Source organism: Eutrigla gurnardus (assembly GCF_963514095.1).
Source record: "Eutrigla gurnardus genome assembly, chromosome: 2".
NCBI classification, from domain to species: domain Eukaryota; kingdom Metazoa; phylum Chordata; class Actinopteri; order Perciformes; family Triglidae; genus Eutrigla; species Eutrigla gurnardus.
This window is the reverse complement of record NC_139916.1, coordinates 16,096,590-16,116,493: the sequence shown is the minus strand read 5'-3', so window position 1 is coordinate 16,116,493 and position 19,904 is coordinate 16,096,590. Positions and strand designations below refer to the sequence as shown.

The 19,904-nt window shown below is 41.5% G+C and overlaps 2 protein-coding genes across 7 annotated transcripts; both read right to left on the bottom strand.

The window, feature by feature from the left end:
* Positions 1 to 1,394: 1,394 nt before the first annotated feature.
* On the bottom strand, positions 1,395 to 12,169 carry eif4ba (eukaryotic translation initiation factor 4Ba). Of its 5 annotated transcripts, none has more exons than XM_084031981.1 (15): positions 12,056 to 12,169; positions 10,075 to 10,215; positions 9,408 to 9,613; positions 7,686 to 7,802; positions 7,406 to 7,460; positions 7,117 to 7,263; positions 6,616 to 6,747; positions 5,971 to 6,150; positions 5,400 to 5,715; positions 4,902 to 4,990; positions 4,213 to 4,474; positions 4,092 to 4,129; positions 2,559 to 2,688; positions 2,011 to 2,083; positions 1,395 to 1,812 (listed from the first exon to the last, which is right to left on the bottom strand). In XM_084031981.1, the coding sequence occupies exons 1-15, from the start codon at positions 12,066 to 12,068 to the stop codon at positions 1,735 to 1,737; spliced, it is 1,977 nt and encodes a 658-aa protein (XP_083888107.1). In that variant the 5' UTR covers positions 12,069 to 12,169; the 3' UTR covers positions 1,395 to 1,734. The 5 variants fall into 5 exon arrangements, with proteins under 5 accessions (XP_083888107.1, XP_083888105.1, XP_083888106.1 ...); XM_084031979.1 differs by having other exon boundaries at positions 12,023 to 12,079; XM_084031980.1 differs by having other exon boundaries at positions 5,400 to 5,712; positions 12,023 to 12,079.
* A 2,160-nt stretch (positions 12,170 to 14,329) lies between these two features.
* On the bottom strand, positions 14,330 to 18,160 carry LOC311027931 (keratin, type I cytoskeletal 18-like). 2 transcript variants are annotated; one of them, XM_084032155.1, is made up of 7 exons: positions 17,650 to 18,160; positions 16,168 to 16,250; positions 15,752 to 15,908; positions 15,474 to 15,638; positions 15,260 to 15,385; positions 14,765 to 15,033; positions 14,330 to 14,615 (listed from the first exon to the last, which is right to left on the bottom strand). In XM_084032155.1, exons 1-6 carry the CDS (start codon positions 18,082 to 18,084, stop codon positions 14,809 to 14,811), a joined length of 1,191 nt encoding a protein of 396 aa, XP_083888281.1. In that variant the 5' UTR covers positions 18,085 to 18,160; the 3' UTR covers positions 14,330 to 14,615; positions 14,765 to 14,808. The 2 variants fall into 2 exon arrangements, with proteins under 2 accessions (XP_083888281.1, XP_083888280.1); XM_084032154.1 differs by having other exon boundaries at positions 14,813 to 15,033.
* Between the last annotated feature and the right edge of the window lie 1,744 nt (positions 18,161 to 19,904).

The window sequence follows — 19,904 nt, the reverse complement described above, 5'->3', positions numbered from 1 at the left end:
CATTTTGGAAAAAAATTACAATAAAAAACAAATAGATCTACACTTAACTATAGCTTCTGTACCATGACGTATTTCCCAGTGATGTAAGGTAGGCAGTAAATAATGTGGAAGGTATTTGATTTGATCATTCAAAAGATTTCAAAAGAAGAACATGTTTTTTTTATATTTCAGCTCGAATTAGTAAAAGTAGCATTCCTGTAATCTAATCCTAGCGCGCAATTTAAATTGCAATTGAAATATGATAAATGTGTTAAATATCCTCCAAAATGAATGTTCTCTGTGAACAAACTGTCCAGTTACGTCTAAGCATACACAAACACTTTTAAAATAAGTAATTAAAATTATGTTAACTGTGTGTTTAAATATATTTCTGACACTACGCGCTACAGACAGCATTCCCGCTGTCGGTCTCCAACATGCTGAGGGGGTCGATAAGAGTCCCGTCTTACAGCAATGTGGGTGCCCTGTCTGTCTGTGTGGGATGTCAAGCTCAGCAGGATCCGAACCAGCTGCCACCAGGAGCCCGGCCCTCAGCAGGGGGGAAAGACTGAAGAAATACTGTGGAAGTGTTCCGTCTATCAGACCACACCAGGAGAACAGTGAGTCATGTTAACGCAGACAACACTGAACTATACCTTTTTTTTTTTTAAACCCCTAAATCCCTCCAGTAATGCCAACATAAACAATGACCACATACTATTCGAGTGCACATAATAACCCCAATTTATTGCAAATTGGAAGACAGGTTCATGTCATGGAAATCCTCACATCCTGCTATAGGAAACTCCAGACTTTGCCCAAATATTTTTATTCCTCACTTCAGGAAGAGTGAATCATTTAGACAGCTGTGCAGAATCTTTACGATGGCTAAAATGACCAGTAGGAGCCTTTAATTCATTTGATTATTTCACGTGTAGGAATAGACATCAGCACAATGATTGGGGATAATAGTGATAGCTTGAGAGATTCTCGAGAGAGAATCGTATAGCGACCGTCTTTTTTTTTTTGGACAATACTGTGAATCAGTCCAGGACAAATTAATTCAAAGCTTTGGTGAATGCTGCTGCATACATGACTGTTTTTTCTTTTTTCTTTTTTAAATGTAATGAGTATAGCCTCAATATTCATGAAGGTTAGTATTGGAAGACAAGATATTCTTGACCCATTTTCATGAATAAATTTGATTTAAGAGATCAATTTAAAATAATTCTATAATACCAAATAATTTACTAGTGAATAAAAAGGGCTTATAATGACTAGTTATGCATTTCTCGACTATGCAATTCCTCAAATATTGATAAAAAAATTCAAAAACAGGTTCCACTTCGTAAACTACATATTTTGTCATGTGATCCAACCTCACCACACCTTTGATCCACAAATATACAAATTCATTTTTTCCCCGCTTTTTCCATTTATTTATTACAATTAATTCAATGTTATCCATCACTTTTCCATGTCAGCTACTCCATATTCCCATTTAAAACAAGTCCAGTATGTGACTATTCTTAAGAAGCTGAATAGTCCTGAAGGGGAGGCAGGGGAGGGATGATGTGTTGGTGTTTTGAAAGTAAAGGATAGGTTTGTAGGAGGAAAGGAAGGTGGAACTGATGTCCTCCCATGAGCCTCTTCCATGTGAGGAGTTATTTCATAAACTATGTGAGATTTTTTTGTCTGCGGTCATCATTTTCTCCTCTTCTTGCGCTTTCAGGGCTTCGCTCATTATTTTTCTCTCTATTCGACATCCTCTGCGTCGTCTCCTTGGTCTCCATCCATTAGCAAAGCGGCATACTTACTGGCTGAGCTGAACTTCTGAAGACAAACAAAACAGAACTTATTTTAGTACAGTTAACTTTGGAGGCTGAACAAACACAAAGCGTATACAAGAGAGAATAAAAGGATGCTTTTAAAACCTAGAATGTTCAGGGGAGCACTGGCTTTAGGGAAACCCTTTTATGAAGCATCATTTAGGTGACATCAAAGTCTAATCCTTGGCAGTGAAGGACTTACAGGGGTTGGGGTTTCTTCAAATTTCTTTGGCTCTGGGGGTGGTCTGGATTCTCGGTCTCTTCTGTTATCCTTTCTACAATCAGAGCGAACACTGAGGTTAAATTTATTGGTAAACCTCAGTGCTGGAAAATTGACCCTTGCTGTGAAACCTCAAAAAAGACAAACTAAAAAGGAACACAAATGATGCTCCATTTCATCATCTGAATGTACACGTACAAGCCGCTTGACACCCTGGTCACACTGGGCCGAGTTCTCATTTTCAGAAGAAAAACATCACGTTTATCTCAGAAATTACCCAGATTTAACGTCCAATTTATGTTGTACTTGATGTTTTAGCTGTCAAATTGATAATTCCTCTTGCTACATCATTTGGCTTGTTTGAGTAGAAAAATTAAATGTGTACACCAGAAATCCTGGTTCACAACGCTAAGGATAATGAATGCATCATCAGTTGTGTAACTGAGCACAGGCCATTCTTTACAGATGCCCAGTAAATCACCTCCCTGCCTTATTAAGAACTTAGGAGTGGCTAGCTTTGGATGGCTGACCTGTCGGCCTCCTTTCTTCGGTCTCTGTTGGACCCCTCTCCTCGGCCCCGCCCTGCTCCAGGCCCTGCAGGCCCCCCTCGTGCTCGTGGGGGCCCCCGGTCCCGACGCATACCATCAGCCTTGTTCTCATCTTAAAGGAGAAGCCAGACAGTTGAGTGAAGGGAGGTTGTTGGACATTAAACAGTAGACTACACTCACAACACACTGCAGCATAAAAAGCCACTGGGTTGGATTCAAAAAGTGTTAGTCACTGATGGAGGGCCAAATGAGAGGTGCACAACTGCTGAATGCAAGCTGAGGTTGTATGTTGTAAATCATTTCATGGAAATTGGCTTTGGTTTCCAAATCAATATTTAAAAAAAAAAACTATTCTGATACAGTTCTGCAAATAATGGCGGGACTCAATGTTTCCACATTTGGCTAGATTGTGTGAATGTGAAAAAGATATTCTTCCAAGTCAGAACTGCGGTGCATGTGCATATTATTCTGCACCATATCTCTCTTTCATTATTTGGACAACAGTGCAGAATAACAATGTGAGTTGTAGTTCAGTGCTCCCCTTGTAATGAACCTTCCTTGTAAGACAGATGAGTTCATGACCTGCTCCGGTCAAGAGACATTCTCATTTTGCCATATATGACCATTCCGATACGGTTATGAAGATGTTTGAAATAAAAAAAACAGGTGCTCTTGCAATTCATCATGCAAATGAAGCAATCTTGATGATGATCACTTAAACACTAATTTTATTTGTGTAATAAATCTGCATGTACGATAAGGAATGGACTTCACATCTGTATCGTCTAGTTTGACCTTTTATGGACTGAAAACCCCAGGTCTTAGTTTTCATGCAAACGATATTTGGATAGTTTTTTAACCATTTTGCAATTAGTATTCCAGCATCAATGATCGCAAAAAGACATTTTCAAAAGAAGCCTTCAAAAAACTATTGGATGGACCGCTAGATCCAAACACATTGGAGTTCATGACAAGGCCGAGGCTTATTTGAGATCATTGTGGAAGTTTAATACTCTAACATTACAATGTCACTGCATTACACATTGTTAGCATGTTAATATTCAATATTTGTAACAGATGCAGGTTAAAATGCTAACATAAGCTTTTAGCTCAAAACTCAGCCAGCTTAAGCCAAGACCAAAGCTTGAATGGGAAGTCTGTGATGTCCTAAAATGGGAACTGTACAGGCTAAACCATTTCAATTAAAATATCAAGACTGCTCTTCCGCTGGTCTCACTGACTACTCACTAGTAGCCAGGATCTAAGAACAGCAAGGTTGTCTCATTTTTTCATCCATCCACTAGTTTTGATTTGTGTCTTATGACTGTAACAATCTAACAGGGTTACTAATTTCTAGTCTCCAATATGCATGGATATATGCCAGTGTTTACATAAATGTCTTCTTCAGTTTCCTGTTTTTGTTGAGTCCTTTTCTAGTCTCTAATAACAATTTTATTCACAGTCAATGCTGTGGTATGGCTTGGGTGAAAGCCGCTACTCATCAGTAGACATTACCTTTTCCAGATTCTCTTTCATCTGCAGAACTTGGGGAGCTAGAGAGAAAAGAAGAACAGTCAGGGGAAGATGTACAAAACACACAATACTTAAAGATTCTGAGTCTTCCTAACATGCTCACCCGAGCTTGGGAGGAAGTGAACCACTTGGGGAGACAGGAGAAAGTGGAGGTCGTCCATCACCCTCGCTAGAGCCTGTGCTGGCTGCACTTCTCTTGGCCCAGGCGTTCTCCTTTGGAGGAGGTGCAGGCATCACCTTCAGCGGCTCCTTGGAGCAGCTGGTAGTGGGGGGCTGCGGTGAGGCCCCAGGGGAGGAAGGTTCACCTTCTCTCCCACTGAAAACTTCATTCTCCCCAGAGCGCTCACCATCTCGACACCGGGAGCCTGGTGGATGAAAAGAGCCACATGTTCTTACCATTTTGCATCAGTGAAAATTATTTCCCAAAGTTTTAAGCTCTTTATCATATATTTAGTGTCTGGGAGATATGACCACAGATACAGTGGTATCAGTGTATATGCCAAATATATATGTCCAATGTGTGCAAATATGAAGGATTATTATAGAATATAATACTGATACATCTAGTATCAGTTGGGCTTTAAAGATCGTCAACATTCTTTGTTACATCTAATGGACTGGATTGATTCCGATGTGACTCATAGTACAGATACAAATTGTGTACTGATGGAAAGTTACAGACACACAAATAGGATACACTGCCACCCAGAATTGCAATACTGCCACTTCAGGTCTACAAAGAGAAACCAGACCCTTGAAGGATTATCAAAATGAAATGCAAAAGTCTCTCACCTCTTCCAGAAGTACTTCCTTGCTGTGAAGACTCACTTCCGGTGCGAGAACGCGGAGGTTGAGATTCTTCAGTGCGCCAGCTTGGATCCCTGAAAACAAGAGAAAAAGCTTAACAGACCTGCAAACTCCAAAAAAAGTGACTTTTTCTTTGTGATGCAACCCTTTCAGTGTGTTGCTGTTGCTCATGGGCCAATCAAAGCTGGAGGAGTTCATAGGTAAATTAAACTACACACAAAACATTTTTTCACCTGCAATAACTTTGTCATATTAGTTAATTCTGGTGAACAAAATTCAGTGTAAATAACTGTTTTTTCTGTGTGCCATGTGTTGCTGGTTGCAACAAGAAATTCTTCTTGAAATATATTTAATTATAAATAACATGAACTCCTCGCTAAATGGGGAGTTTTTAAATCTACACTTCATAAAAGCACATCAATTGGGTCATCACCAACCATCTTCTCAAAAATGATGTGATGATCATTTATATCAATCACTTACCTGTCTCGGATCTTTCTGTCGAGTCCTCGGCCTTTGTCCTCTTCCAGCTGCCTCTGCAGCCTCTCTTCCTCTTTCTTCAGCCTCTCCTCCACCTCCCTCTCCTTGGCTGCTGTGTCAACCGGCTTGGCCGCACCAAAGATAGATGAGGCCCTGCTTCCAGAGCTCGGAGGTGCAACTGGGGAAGTACTACTACCACCACCACCGCTGCCGCCGCCGCCGCTGCCACCACCGCTGCCACCACCGCCTCCACTACCTTCCTCATCCTTGGGCATGCTACGGGGCTTAAGGTTCAACTTGGGTCTCTGCTGAGAACCTGCTTTGAGAAGTAAGAAACAATAATATTAACATGGAGAACCAAAAGCTTAATTAGATATTCTGAAGGAAGTATGAAATTCAACATAATTCATCTTGAATGTGATGTTTTTCCTTTACATTAATTGAATGAGTCGTAAAAATGTACAACACCAAACTGACCATCAAATGTAACTCATGCAAACACAAGTAACCTTAACCGATATGTTCAGTACATAAATAATGCTGATGAACTGTTCCAAGTATATTGATCACGTACCACTGTCCCCGTCACGCCTTTCCTCCCGTCTTTCGTACCGGTCCTCACGGTCGCCACGGTCCCCGTAACGATCCCGCTCCCCATAACGATCACTGCTCCCCCGATTGTCATCATAATCACGGCGGAAGCCACTGCCAAAGGCACGACGACTTCCTCCACTACCACCACGAGAGTCAAAACCTGGAATAATGGCAGGAGAGGTAACTCTTTAAAGATGAAAATGGAAGTTTATTGACAATCGTAATCAAGTTACCTATACACTAGCATCTATTTATTAATATGATCCTGAACATAACATAGCCCTTTCAGATGGCAATGTCAGAGGAGAATGGTGACATTATTTTCCAGCTCAACAGAACCAAAGAGCTGCTTTTACAACCACTCCAACTTTGCCTGGGCAATATATCAATATTATATTCATTTTGTGAGTAGATATTCTCTTACATGTATTTAAATATTATTAAAAATACTGCAATATGCATATTGCTCAACCTTAATTCTAACATATTATATAGTGCTTTTCTAGCCTTTTCAGCTACTCAAGTCCCTTTACCCATTCAAACACATTCATACACTAATGGCAGAGGAGCCGCCTGCACATGAGGTCATTCATACACCAGGATACAAACAAGCATATCAACACACCTCCTCTATCGTAATCTCTACGGTCCCTGTCGTCATAGCGATCGCGGTAGCGGTCTCTTCCTCCATCATAGCGGTCATTGTCACGCCGTGGCCCATCTCTGAAACGATCCGACTCAAAGCGGTCCCGTGATCCTGTAAGATTTGTATCAAAATAACAATTCAGTTTCACTTATGGAAATTCTCTGCTATTGAACAATCCTGGGTTCTCAAATCAAGTAGAGCTCAGAATGAAGAAAGTCATTCAACAGTTTGAATAAATATAGAAATATCACTACAAAAGCTATATAGAGCTGGTATCACAACTATAAACATTTTCATATTGTTAAACAATTTGTTTCAACCAATACGCTCCATGAACATAAAAGTAGTATCAGTTTATCTTATGATTGTGATTGACAACAGTGATACTAAGAAATATGCCCCATCTGTCCAAAACTGCAAACACATTCATCCTGAGATCAAGCATCCAAACCAAATAAATATGGATGTCAAAGCACAAACTTTCTCCGAAGGCTTCCTCTCTCTTGGGAGGTCCATCGTCGGCATCTGAACTGGGACGGGCCCTCCAGTCACTGTCTGTCTTGTCAGGCCCCATGTCTGACATCCGTCCACCCCTGTCTCTGCCACCCATAGATCCATTGTCTCTCTCTGAGGTTTGGGGAAAAAGAGGAGGAAATATTACGTTTAATTTTAGAATACGACAGTTGATATTACATCTTTAATTTCCAACCTATTGGTCAGAACAAGTCACCCACAGAAACAACCAAAAAAAAAAGAGTTAGCAATGTACCTTTATCATTAGACTGGTCTGCAATATCTACACGGATCCTTCGGTTTCCAAGGTTCTGTTGGCATGAAAAAATAGGCATATATGAAAAATAGGAAAAAAATAGGAAACATTTTGAGACAGAAACAGACCCATTTATAGTACAACTACACATCTTTGTACATTTTCTGTAGTGAAAACCAATAACTAAATCCTCACCCAAGATTTCATTGAGCAATATCACTATGTGGAAATTCATACCATCATGTTAGTTCAAATCCAAGTATTTGTAGTATCTACTCACCTCCTCATTGAGACTCAGGGCCCTGAGAAGGGAGTCCACATCATCAAATTCAGCATAGCCAAAGCCCTTCAGTCTCTCTGGGTTACTGGGCTCTCGAGGCAGACGCACTGCACTGATCTGGTGAAGATAAAGACAGAATAACAATTACAACAAAGAAGGCACTGATCTCGGCCCAGCATTGTACAGTTCACCCATACAAGATCAGTAGAAACAGTAGTATGAAAATAAAAAATAAGGAAGAAATGCGTTGACTTTGGAATTGAGGATGGAACTGTTCTTTATCAATTTCTGCCCTAACCCTAACAAAACATGTAAGATAAAGGCATAAAATGTAAGCCTCGTCGCCAAGTTATCTCCATAATAAGTTGACTTTCAAGGTTGTGACCATTTTAAGTAATGGGTACATTTTCATATTCAATGGTCTGCTTCTAAAGAAGGACTAAATGCCACCAAAGAGCTGCTGTAGCGGGGGAAATGGCATGGCAGAGAGATACAGTAGGGATAAAAAAAAAAAAAAGTTGTTGATTACTGAAACAGTGGAAAGACTAACCAATAAGTGTTTGCTGAATATTATTTTGTTTGTCTATTTTGAATGAAGTGTTTTTTACAATGAGTTAAAAAAGCAATAAGCCTGTCTTAGATCAGTCTAAAAGAGAAACTTCAACTCTGAAGGTTTATGGTTGCATTTTGTGTTTTCCCCCCCAGGTAAGACTATATTATCCTTTCTTGATGTTTTACAAGTTTATTTATCAGACATAGCAAAATCGCCACTCGCACAAAATGCATCCTGATCCACAGCAGGAGAGATCAGCTTACCTAGTCAATAAAGCACGCACTAGGAAAGCATTTATTTCAGTGGACTACATTTACCATCAGCACAGATTTCACAACATAAAAAGGTGTAGAATCTTCCCTGTAAGGCAGTCAAATACTGGCATATTGTCAATAAGATAAAAATAAACAGAAAATTAAAAATAAATTGTCAGCAATGGGGCTCAAGCGATTTTGACCATATGCTGTAATTTGAAGCGGTAAACAGTCTCTAGCATTCATTTTACTTTAGTATCGTACATATTCACAGTGAGAGGCTGCTTGATTCCTGCATGGAGAAGGACTGTCTCTCCGGTGCATTTATGTATCATTCCACTATATTACAAATTTGGGTGATGATGTCATGAAAACTTTATCCAATAACATCTTACAGCTGACAGACAACAGATGCACTGTCAAAAAATTCTGGGTAAAACTAAGACTCTGGGATTTCTGTACTGTGCAAGAATTAGACATAAAGAGACTATTAAAAAGTAATTGTTTGGGTCACAGGGCGTAATGATCTGAGGAAGTCGCATACCAAACCAAACGGCCTGTTCTGAACGGTATATATAGATGTACTATTACACGCCTCCCTTCTATGGATACAAGGGAAAGAAAAAGAAACAAGGTCGACCTGTGTGTCCTATTTGTTTTTACTTTAAAGATTACTAAACAAATTCACTGTTACTGCAATGGGTAAACAACAGCAGTCCAGAGGGCTGTGTATCAGCTGGGTCAAATATACTTCAGAAATAAATATTTAAATTACAGATGTTATTGATAATAGACTAGATTGACAAGATGTTCAGATAAGCATTTAAGGGTACTCTAAGTTGAGAGTTGCAGTGGCTGTAGCCACCAAGTGCTATGTGTTATACACTGCTTGTGTGCATTACTTGCTACACTTACTGCCAAGCCGCGGAAGAAGTCCTTGATCGACTCCTCGGTGACCTCATAGGGCAGGTTGCCCAGGAAGGCCGTGTAAGGCGGGCTGCGGGGCAGTCGGGACCGGTCAACATTGGGTTCACGAGCTGAGCGAGGGGCTGTTGGCAGGATGGACCGGTCAATGGCTGATGCCCGGTATGAATCCTCCTCCGTGTGCCATGAGGTTGAGACTGGAAGGATGAGAAGAGAGAACATTTTAAACAAATACTAAATCAATAATACATTTGAGACGCTGGTGCAGTGCTTTTCCTCCAGGCAGTGCATACACTCTCTCCTCACTGGCACAATTCAAATGTGATCAAAAATTATTTGTCTCTCGCCACCGACTACCATACATTGTTTTTGATAAATAAAATTCCATGTTGGTCCACCAGCGGGGCGGGACTCCGCCTCTCTAAAAGCCCTTGGAAGAAAAGGCAGATAATGCTCTGCCACAACATATTTACACCTGAAAGAAGTTGCTCATATTACATTTAGTGACTGCACTCCTCCGATTTTCATTTCTGCCCACTCGACTAAGAGACAACCTGAACAATAGAGTGATGATATTGATGTTACTATTGTTAGATGGAAAAATGCAAGAATGATGCAAGGTAAAGACGTTATGGTGTGTATTTCTGGGTGTGCTCACCATCTCCCTCTAGGTCATCAGTCTCATCAGCCCAGCTAGTGGACTTGGCTGGGTAGCTGGGGGGCGCATTGCTGCTTCCCTTGTCCTCTGCAAGGAAGTCAGTAAGGGTGAGGGTCTTCCCCTTCTTATTCTTCTTCTTAGCTGGAGGGGAGATGAAAACAGAGGGTGAGTTGTCTGTATGGATGTCGGTCAAGGAACGCTTTAAAGCCTTTATCCACAAAGCACCGTTTTTTATTAATTAAAAAACAACAACTAATTATATCCCTTAAATAGTTATTAAATGTACCTTAATTTGGTACATTTAACCTATCTGTTTGGAAAACTACAAATGGCTATAGAAAACAGTGAGTTAGGGGATAGAAGGAGTTGCAGATGGTGTGGAGATAATAAATCATTTCAACGGCAAAACAGTGATATCGGATCGCTTCACTGTACTTAACATTATGTTGACATTAACTCTTTGGAATATTGCTAAATATAGTTATTAAAGCAGTGAAATGCTGAACAAAAGTCTGGGTTTGTGGGTGACTCTCTCTCCAATAATGTGGACGGCTGATAAGAAAACTGCAATATCTGACTGATAAACACCACTGACTTATTTTCTGCTTGGAAAGTTAATACACAGGGAGTGATAATGCAATTATTGTGACATGTTCAAACAACTGGACTGCACGTTTACTGCAAGGAATACACCTTGGGAGTCTGAATCAATGTATCCATTGCAGAATAGTTCTCATAGTGTCTATTTGAATGGCAAATAAATGCCAATGGCGCATGGGGGCTTCACACAGCTCAACTCAGAGCAGGTCTGGTTTGTTTTGGTCTGAGGTAGAAAAAGGCAAACGACAAAGATGGCTGTGAGCTTTAATGTCAAAATCCCAACTGTCAGGACATTCCCTACACATTGTTACAAAACCAGCACACATACAGAGCAAGCAGACGGTTTATGACTCTTCCCCAGGTCATAATGCTAAGTCATTGTTTATAGTGAACAGGCCTTAACTGCATCTAACCTCTAAAAACGAAAAAATATATACCGACTGCTTAATGGCTTCCTTCGCGCTCCGCACTAACGTGACATTAGCACGCTAGGAGCTGCGTAACATTTCACTTTTGACATTACCGACTTCTGCTAAAGCTAAAATAGCACAACAACTACGAGAGCCAACACGCAGGTTGTTTGTTTGCTTATCTACGCAGATCGTTTTTGTCTTTATGTCAATGCAGGCTTAGTCAGCAAAGGAGTGCTGACGAAGGAAGTACCACTGCTTAGCTGGCTAGGTTTTAGGGCCTAGTGCTCGTTGCAGCGCCAGGATCCAAGTGCGCCATGATTGGAGCAAGACTTGGCCGGCCGACCGGCCGGACGGGGCGGCTTAAAGTTGTGAAGCTGCCAGGGAAGTGTTTTGGATCGGACCTCACCGGTCCAGCTGCCCGGTTTCATCAAACATTGATACCAGAGAGGCAGGCTGCACACGTGGGGAGACTACACGGGCAGCCCGGACTTCTCGGCCCAGCCCCTCCTCTACGAAACGCGCTTGCGCCCGATGCTTATCTGCTATGAGCGCCACGGCGAGCTCCGCTACGGGCATACAATGTGCCAGCGCTGCACGCAGTTAGCAACATTTCACAACATGTCACACAATGTCCTGTACACGTATTACTTCGTAAACCTAAAGGCGGACAGCCCAAATATCGAAATAACATTTTTCATGGGAAAACCCGCATGTAATCGGTAAGATTAGGTTAGAATTTTAAGATTTTGCAAATCGTTGCTTCGTTCATTAGCCTTCCTCCAGCAGTTAACGTGCGTCTTCACCGGGCTAAAACAACCGACAGACTGATTTATACACGCAGGACAACGACGCCAATCAACGAGAAGAGAGATTACCCATCTTAAAGCTTACAATGTTTAATGTTATCGTTTTACAAGCCACTGAAATTTTCCTACCAGTCCCGGATCGTTCACCCTCATAAGCCTCACCTGACGCCGCCATGTTGGAGAACGAGTTCGTGGTAGTTCCCGGATGAAGGCGTCAGAGGTTTAATATCGGGAACGCGCATCGCCGTTCACGGGCCCGTCTCCTCCATGATCTCCTCCCTTGTTTGCTTGCTGCCGTACTCGCCCACATCTGCTCAGCTCAAATGACTGACATTTCTTTTTGCTCTTCTGTCATATTCGTCGCTGTTACTTTTACAGTGGTTGATAGCAGCCTCCGAATACTTGGACCAAAAATCTCTACAGGTTTAACCCTCATCCCTACTGTTATCACATCTCATGGGTGCTTTATTCTATCATTCCAAATGTTCATTTATCATTTGTTCCCAATGTCTTCATACCATTTTTTTTGGATTCTGCTTTAGTTACTGCTTTTTAGAGAATTTTTTAGATAATTTTTTGTTCTATTGGGATTCCTGGGGCTCCCCATAAAGTGATAAAATAGAATTGATAGATAAAATAATTGTGTGTTATTTTAATACACAATATAGCGTGCAGGATTTATCTTGTTAGTGACAGTAGATGATGGTGTATACAAGTTAGTAGAATGTAGTTTATAACGGGACCAAGTGGGTGTTTTGGTGCTAGAGGGTAACTGACAGTGTGAGACAAAGTGTTCATCAGTGTGCTGGCCTGTGGGAATAAACTGTCATTGTATTGTCTTCACATACAGATTTCTGTAGCACCTACAAAAGATGAGACGTTGGAACAGGTTGTATATTTAACATAACAATCTTTATCTGGAAACTAGTTATTGCAAACAGTTGTGAAATTAATTACATGGAGTAAAACGTTCCTCTGTCATGAAAGTTTAATGTAACATGGCCCAGGGGTTTCCCTAAACAGCAGACTGTATTGAAAGTTTATTTCAGGGTGCCGGAATGGAGTCTGTGACCGAAAGAAAAACTTGGATACCTGAGAAGTAATGTGGATTCATTCCTGGTCGTGGGACAAGCTCTTTACCCTTGCAGGTCTGTCGGAGGGGTCATGGAAGTTTGCCTATCCAGTCATCAAGGAATGTGGTCCTTGTATAACCAGTGCAGCTGGTGGAGGGGTACAGTGTCTGGTTTGGGGAACTGCAACTGCGTTTGCAGGAATTGCATCCCTGTTTTTTGCAGATGACGTGGTTCTGTTGACCTGTTGATTCGGTTTGCAGCCGAGCAGTTAGGATGAGAATCAATACCTCCAATTCTGAGGCCATGGTGCTCTGCTGGAAAATGGTGGGCTGCACACTCTGGGTTGGGAGTGAGTCACTGCCCAAGTGAGGGGATTCCCAGCGCAGCGAGGGTGCGGTGAAGGTGCCAATCAAAGCAGCTCAATAAAACAATTTCCTAATTGCTGAGGAAAGTCCAGACTCAATAAAGATTTTTTTTACAACAGTTACATGCTGACTCTGCTAATTACAAGACAAATACTGTATATTATAAATTCATTCTTTTATATTTGTGACATGTTTAACCACAACAATAAATAAAACATCATAATGCTTTCAACAACATTACTGGAAATACTTTCAGACTTTCAGCTTAGCCTATTATGAGATTATGACATCAGTCACCATGTGATCGTTCATATTTTTATGTTAGCCTCAGTGGCGTTATTCTTCTCCACTTCAATAAAGTTTGTCTGGCCCAAACGGACACATGAGGTTTGTTCTCTACGAATCTCCTCTGAAAACTGCTGTCCCAGCTGCTGCAGTTTTTTTTAAAGAATTCCTAATGTCCCAACTCGATTACATTTAGGAGAGTATTACAAGGGAGTTAACATCTTGGTTTACACAGTATATTGAATTACATTTTTTTCAATCCAGAGCTAAACGTTAATATTGTACATTCGTTAATCGACCAGAAACTTGACAAACAAAAAAATATTATTGCCCTGTGTTTACTGAATGTGTTTGCTTGCACAAAAAACAAGTAGGCCTAAGGTGTGTCTCCCGGTTTGTTTTGATGTCCCTCTTCCCCGTAGAGGAACATCAATTAAGGCATCTCTAATCATTCTGCAGGTGTGGCACTCAGCAAACACTGTTTTTCATAATTAAGCCAGCAATAAAATCATTCAATTTGTCAGCCATTTGGTTTTCGGGTGTGGTTATTTTGTCAATAGAAATCATATAATCACCTGTCAAGTAAAATCATGTAATTCGTTTAGACTTTGTTTTTTAATTAACAAGGGCTATGAAGTTTAATTAATGGGACAACATAACATGCACACTTTAACATAATGTAACAATAACAAATGCACAAGACACATGACAAGTGGTTTTATTTATTTTTAATTTGCTGCCAGGTCGGGCAATGGTTGCTCTTCAAATAGCCCTGTTTTTCCCTTGTTGTGGTCAAATGCCTTCATTCAAAATGGCTTCAATCTTTTGTGGTTTACACAGAATGTTGTCTTGGTTTGGAATTGAGTTTGGTTGAGTGGACCAGCATGGATTGTTTCATCATAATAGTTGTGTGTTTTCTGTTTCCACTGTTGGGATGGTCCCGGTTTCTTTGTTCCAAATTAGAATCCGTCTGCGAGCTCATCCAGAGCATCCTGGAGCCTGTTCAAAACACAAATGAAGAATTATGACGTTAAAAATATTCACGTGGAACTAGTCACGTGAACCGACTGGAACTTTTGCCTCACTTCATGATGTAGTTCTACTTGACCATGCAAACCATGATAAAAAAAAGTGATTTTAGTATTCACCTCCACCAACACCTGGATCAGTTTTTTTCTCCTCCACCTAACTCTTACTTGAAGTCTCCCCCATCCAGCAGATTCTTGTAAGTGGCAATCTCGGCCTCCAATTTCATCTTCATGTTGAGCAGTGCCTCATAATCTTGGGTTTGTTGTTGGATGTTTGCGCGCAAGTTTGTCAGCTCCTCTTCCAGACGGATAAGGATGGCGTTGTACTTCTCCATTTCCATGTTGTTTCGTAGCTCTGTGTTGTGTAGTGTGTCCTCCAAGGAGGCTTTCTAATAAAGGATAGAAAAGGAGGAATTAAAAAAGTGTGCCAACGATGTTTTTAGGCAAACACCTCTAATTTAGGAAAATGTTGGAAAGATCCAACCTTTGTGGGGAAAAACGGGTTTTAAGTCATGATCATGAAGGCGAATCTCAAATATTGCAATTAGAATTAAAAAGAAATGAACTAAAACAGAATATAAAACCTACAGGTACGTGTGTAAAGTATATACTTACTAAGCTCTTTTGGGACGCAAGTTCAATTTCCAAGGTCTGTATCTGTCTGGATAAGTCACTCGACTCCATGTGGGCTCCCTGGAGAGCTTCTGTGTTTTGTGATACTTCCGACTGCACATCTGCAATCTGCCAGGGAGAGAGAAGGGGTGTCAACAAACACGATAGTTGCTGTGAGTGTTTGAAGAAATGATTACCCATTTTAACACTGCTTCACCTGATTTTCGTGCCACCGTTTGAGATCTTCTGCGTTCTTCACGGCAATCTTCTCATAGTTGCCCCTCATGTCCTCCATGACTTGCGCCAGGTCCTGACCTTTGGGAGCGTCTACGTCCACTTGCACACCGGACTGGGAGATCTGATTCCTCAGCTCCATCACCTCCTATATGGCCGACAGCAAGATGGAGAAATTAACAAACAAGGCCAAGTGACTTGTGAACCCCTGCTCCAGTAGTAAAGCGTGACGGTTAATGAGGATGTGCAGTATAAACTCACATTCTCGTGGTGCTTCTTCAGGAAGGCGAGCTCCTCCCTTACAGCTTCGATCTCACTCTCGATGTTCATCCTGGTCATGTTGGTGTCATCGATGAGTCTCTTCAGCCCGGCGATGTCGGCCTCCACCGATTGGCGGATTGCCATCTCATTGTCGAACCTGCAGGGGGCGCACAGACACAAACTCTATTACAGACAGAAGCTCAGCTGTTATTCGCGTTTTATTGTAAGAAGAATTTCAGGCACAAACCTGCTGTTGGTGAAATCCTATTCTCAGATGTTCTATAAAGTAGGTCACATGCACTACAAACTCTACACTGGTTTCCATCGGCAAAGCATTACACTTTTGACACCACTGCCTTCAAACAAGATGTATTAACTAATATATTAAACAAAAAACATAATTGAATATAACATACTTGACTTTGAAGTCGTCAGCAGCAAGGCGGGCATTGTCGATCTGGAGAACGAAACGAGCATTCTCTCCAATCTTATCGAAGATCTGGAAAAACAATTTAGGACAAACAAATTGATTTTTCATCAAAACAGTTTTTGCTGGTTAGAAAGAACACAATTCTTTAACCGGAAGTCCATTCCTTCAAAGCTCCACTCATTACGTGCTAAGTGATTTCAATGTTTCACACAGCTAATTAAACATGATTTCAATCATCATTTCCCTTTATGAAACAACAGAAACCTCACAGTCAGAGGACCAAATATGATTGAATCCATAGAAACATTCAGTGGAAAGAGGAACCACAAACTGAAGTACAGGAAGAGAGGATGTTCCTGTGCCAAAAAAGAATCTGGTTTGTTTTAGCAATGTTGGAAACATGGGTTTCCTGTCTGAATAACTCATCCCATCTCCCCGATTCGCACCCAGCTGAACTGTCTTCCTCTCCCCTTTTCTTTGTATATGTATCCATGCATGTGTGTATGTGTGCAGTCAATGCCAAATTCTTTGTGCCTTAGTGTTAAACTCTCTTGCCTCAGAGGAAAAGGGAGAATACTTGTGCCTTTATGTGTCAAGAAAGACAAAGTGCCACCATCAATGTGTCATTATGCCACACTGAAGAACTGGACTCTGTAGAAGAATGTGACATTTGACTCTGCGGACTGGAGCTGATTGTTATACAACCACTGCACTCACTCGCATCTGCGCATACACACACACACACACACACACACACACACACACACACACGCACACGTACACACGCTTACTCACTCACGCTGGCAATCCGGGATCCTTTGTGTGTGTGTCGTTACCACACATCTGTTTCACATTGAGGCCCTCCTACACCAGAGAAGGCCTGTAGAATCACAATTTTGCGGGCAGGGCCCTTTGGAAATTGCTTTTCTCTGGGAAAAGTTTGTTTGAGAGCTCTTCAGTCTGACTCATAATGATGCCCGCATGATAGTGATTCATCAGAGGAAGTTGAGGACAGTGTATGGCGCAAACAAGTTTTAGGGGGAAATGTTAGAGTTCAGCAACCACACCCTACATTCTCTTTCCAGAAATCGGAGAACCCACAAAGGAAATGTTGCCCATCTCAGCAAAAGTATCCCCAATCTTAATTTGCAACATTAGGCATCAGATCCATCATAAATACGCTGATAAAATGTACTGATGATATGTTTATGATTGAGTATATATATATATATATATTTGAAACAATGTCTTTGATGACGTGTGATATGCACTCATTGATTCTTATAGTAGAGGCCCCACCAAGCATTTCTAACCTATTTAAATACTCAAATCACTTCCCTCACTGTCTGCCTCACCATAGCTGTATAAAAGACATCAACCAACAACCACTGCTTCCTACTTTTTTAACGACATTTCATCCTTAACTTCCCCTTTAAGTCCAATGGTGATTTCTCATGGTCACGCTTACCTGGTTGCGTAGGTCCTCTATGATGGGTTCATACTTGCTGTAGTCTCTCATGCTGGGCCCCCCTTTCTCCAGAGCCTCCATGATCTTCATCTCCAGCTCATTGTTGGCCTGTTCCAGGTTCCTCACTGTCTCCAGGTAGTTGGCCAGGCGGTCGTTCAGGTTCTGCATGGCTCCCCTCTCGTTGCCCATGATCCCGGCACCGGCACCAGCACCGGCACCACCACCACCAGACGCCATGGTTGCACGGGCACCACCAAAACCTGAGCCCATGCCACCACCCACTCCACTGCTCAGCTTGTAGGCAGAGGAAGAAGGAGCACCAGAACGTAGCGAGACAGAGGAAACCCGGGAGCCAGTTCCCCCAGCACCGCCATAAATGCTGGAAGAGCTGTAGTTGGGTGTTGAGCGGACCTGCCTGATGGATTTGTAGCTCATTTTGGAGCAGTTAAGGCGCTGCAGAGAATGAAGTAAAAAGAGGAGTTGTGGAGGCTTGCTGCTGGCCGGCTTACAAAGTGACGCTGGCAGCCAGAAGCTGAGAACTTATACTCCCTCAATCACAGCTGGTCTCGCAGACCTGCCCACTTCAACATCACCCAATCTCCCTTTCCTGCTCCCCCTCCCTGCTCTCTCATTCTTTCATTCACCCACATGTTCCCCTTTTTTAACAGACAATGTTTTTCTGTCTCCAAGGAAATGTGTTGGTCATTTTTCTTTTGTGAAAACACTTTTCACATTTGAACAACCAAAGCAACTCTATTTGACTGAACTATAGAGATCACATAAACCACAGTTTATGTGTAAGAGTACATACTCTAATGCAGAAAGCTGGAATAGAATTAAAAGTGTTGAAGAATAGAGCAGCGTTCTTTTCAAAATGAGGTTTACTCTGTAAGCATGCAACCAAATTCCTTTGGTTGGCCCATAAAAGGCATAATGTCTACCATTTGCTGCATAGTTTCTAAGTTTGTGGTCACCCTTTCCCCAAAATAAATAGATTTTGCCTACCTTCCTATCTAGACTAAACTGAAAGTGAGATACTGTGTAGCAGCTGCAGCACTGTTCCCTTGAGTTGTAGCAAAAACATGGGGGGAGGGGGACACATTTCTTTACTGGATTACACTCTTTTTCTCTTAAAGGGAAAAATGAATTGGTTGCATCGAATTGTTAATCAGAGTCGCTGCAGTAAGAAGGCCCTTACTAATGAAAACTTAACTGATTTATCGAAAAACACATGACATTTCAGCACAACAGGGTGAACAACACTGACAATGGAAAAACCATACTGTAAACTGAAACTTAAACACACCCAAGTTTCAAATACACCCAGAAGACCCAAGAAGAGTAGAGATGCCTAAAGAGTGAAAGTAAGCCAATAGCACATTGTTCTGAATACATTCAAAGGGAAAGAAAAGCTGCCCCCATTCACCAATCATGCTTTAGATGAGATTATCTGCTGAACTCAGCTCTGTTCCATTGTTCCATTTTAAACAATTATCTCTGAAGCTTTATCTGGTGTGTCATGAGACATAACTTCTATGTCTCAAAAAGAACAGTGCTCTGTTTTCAAATATCCTTTGTGAACAACAAGTGGGAAAAAAACAGAAGCACAAAACAATGGTTAATGTTTAATATGGATTAATGTTACTTTTACTCATCTGAAAGTGACTAAATGCCACACAGCCCACTAATGCTGGAGAGTAAACTATCTGCATGAAACACAGGAAAGAAAACTGTATCGTTTCCTAAAAGCCAAGCTGAATATGCATTGTTATAGCACGACCTTGGAAAAGTTCAGGGGCTAAAGTTGTGGTCATAGCAGATTTGCACAATGGGCCCCAGAGAACTGGATAGCAAACCTTGAACCAGCCCAGGGAGGAATGGTGAGGGCTCAAGCACCCTCCTGAGTTTCATACAACCTAGTTCTTTTCTTTCCTGATCTCATCCGCACGGTTGATCAAGTTACAGTGGTTCTCACACTTTCCTTTGAGCAGTGCTCAATGAGAAGGGGAAAAACAGAGAGGAGCAAAGAGCAACTAAAGAAGACAGGAAACACTGATGACTCCGGCCTGTGACGAGGACAGGCAAATAAAGAGGAACAATGGATTTCATTTGCATGATTCAAACCACATGATAGCGTCTCCGCTGCTTTGTTTGTTTGAATGTGTGTTGGCAACCATATGCCTCGCTCGCCAGGATACAAAACAAAACAAGGAATTGACAAATAGAAACAGGAACGTGGCTTGACCATTAGTTTT

What these genes read in the sequence shown, in the direction of transcription:
- eif4ba (XM_084031979.1), bottom strand. Translation starts at nt 12,068, where the DNA reads ATGGCGGCGTCAGGTGAGGCTTATGAGGGTGAACGATCCGGGACTG. An exon ending in GGGTGAACGATCCGGGACTG is followed by an intron (nt 10,216 to 12,022) that starts GTAGGAAAATTT and finishes TCTCCCCTCCAG; the next exon opens with CTAAGAAGAAGAATAAGAAG. An exon ending in AAGGCGTGACGGGGACAGTG is followed by an intron (nt 5,716 to 5,970) that starts GTACGTGATCAA and finishes TACTTCTCAAAG; the next exon opens with CAGGTTCTCAGCAGAGACCC.
- LOC311027931 (XM_084032154.1), bottom strand. Translation starts at nt 18,084, where the DNA reads ATGAGCTACAAATCCATCAGGCAGGTCCGCTCAACACCCAACTACAGC. An exon ending in GCTGACGACTTCAAAGTCAA is followed by an intron (nt 15,909 to 16,167) that starts GTATGTTATATT and finishes CGCCCCCTGCAG; the next exon opens with GTTCGACAATGAGATGGCAA. An exon ending in AACGGTGGCACGAAAATCAG is followed by an intron (nt 15,386 to 15,473) that starts GTGAAGCAGTGT and finishes TCTCCCTGGCAG; the next exon opens with ATTGCAGATGTGCAGTCGGA.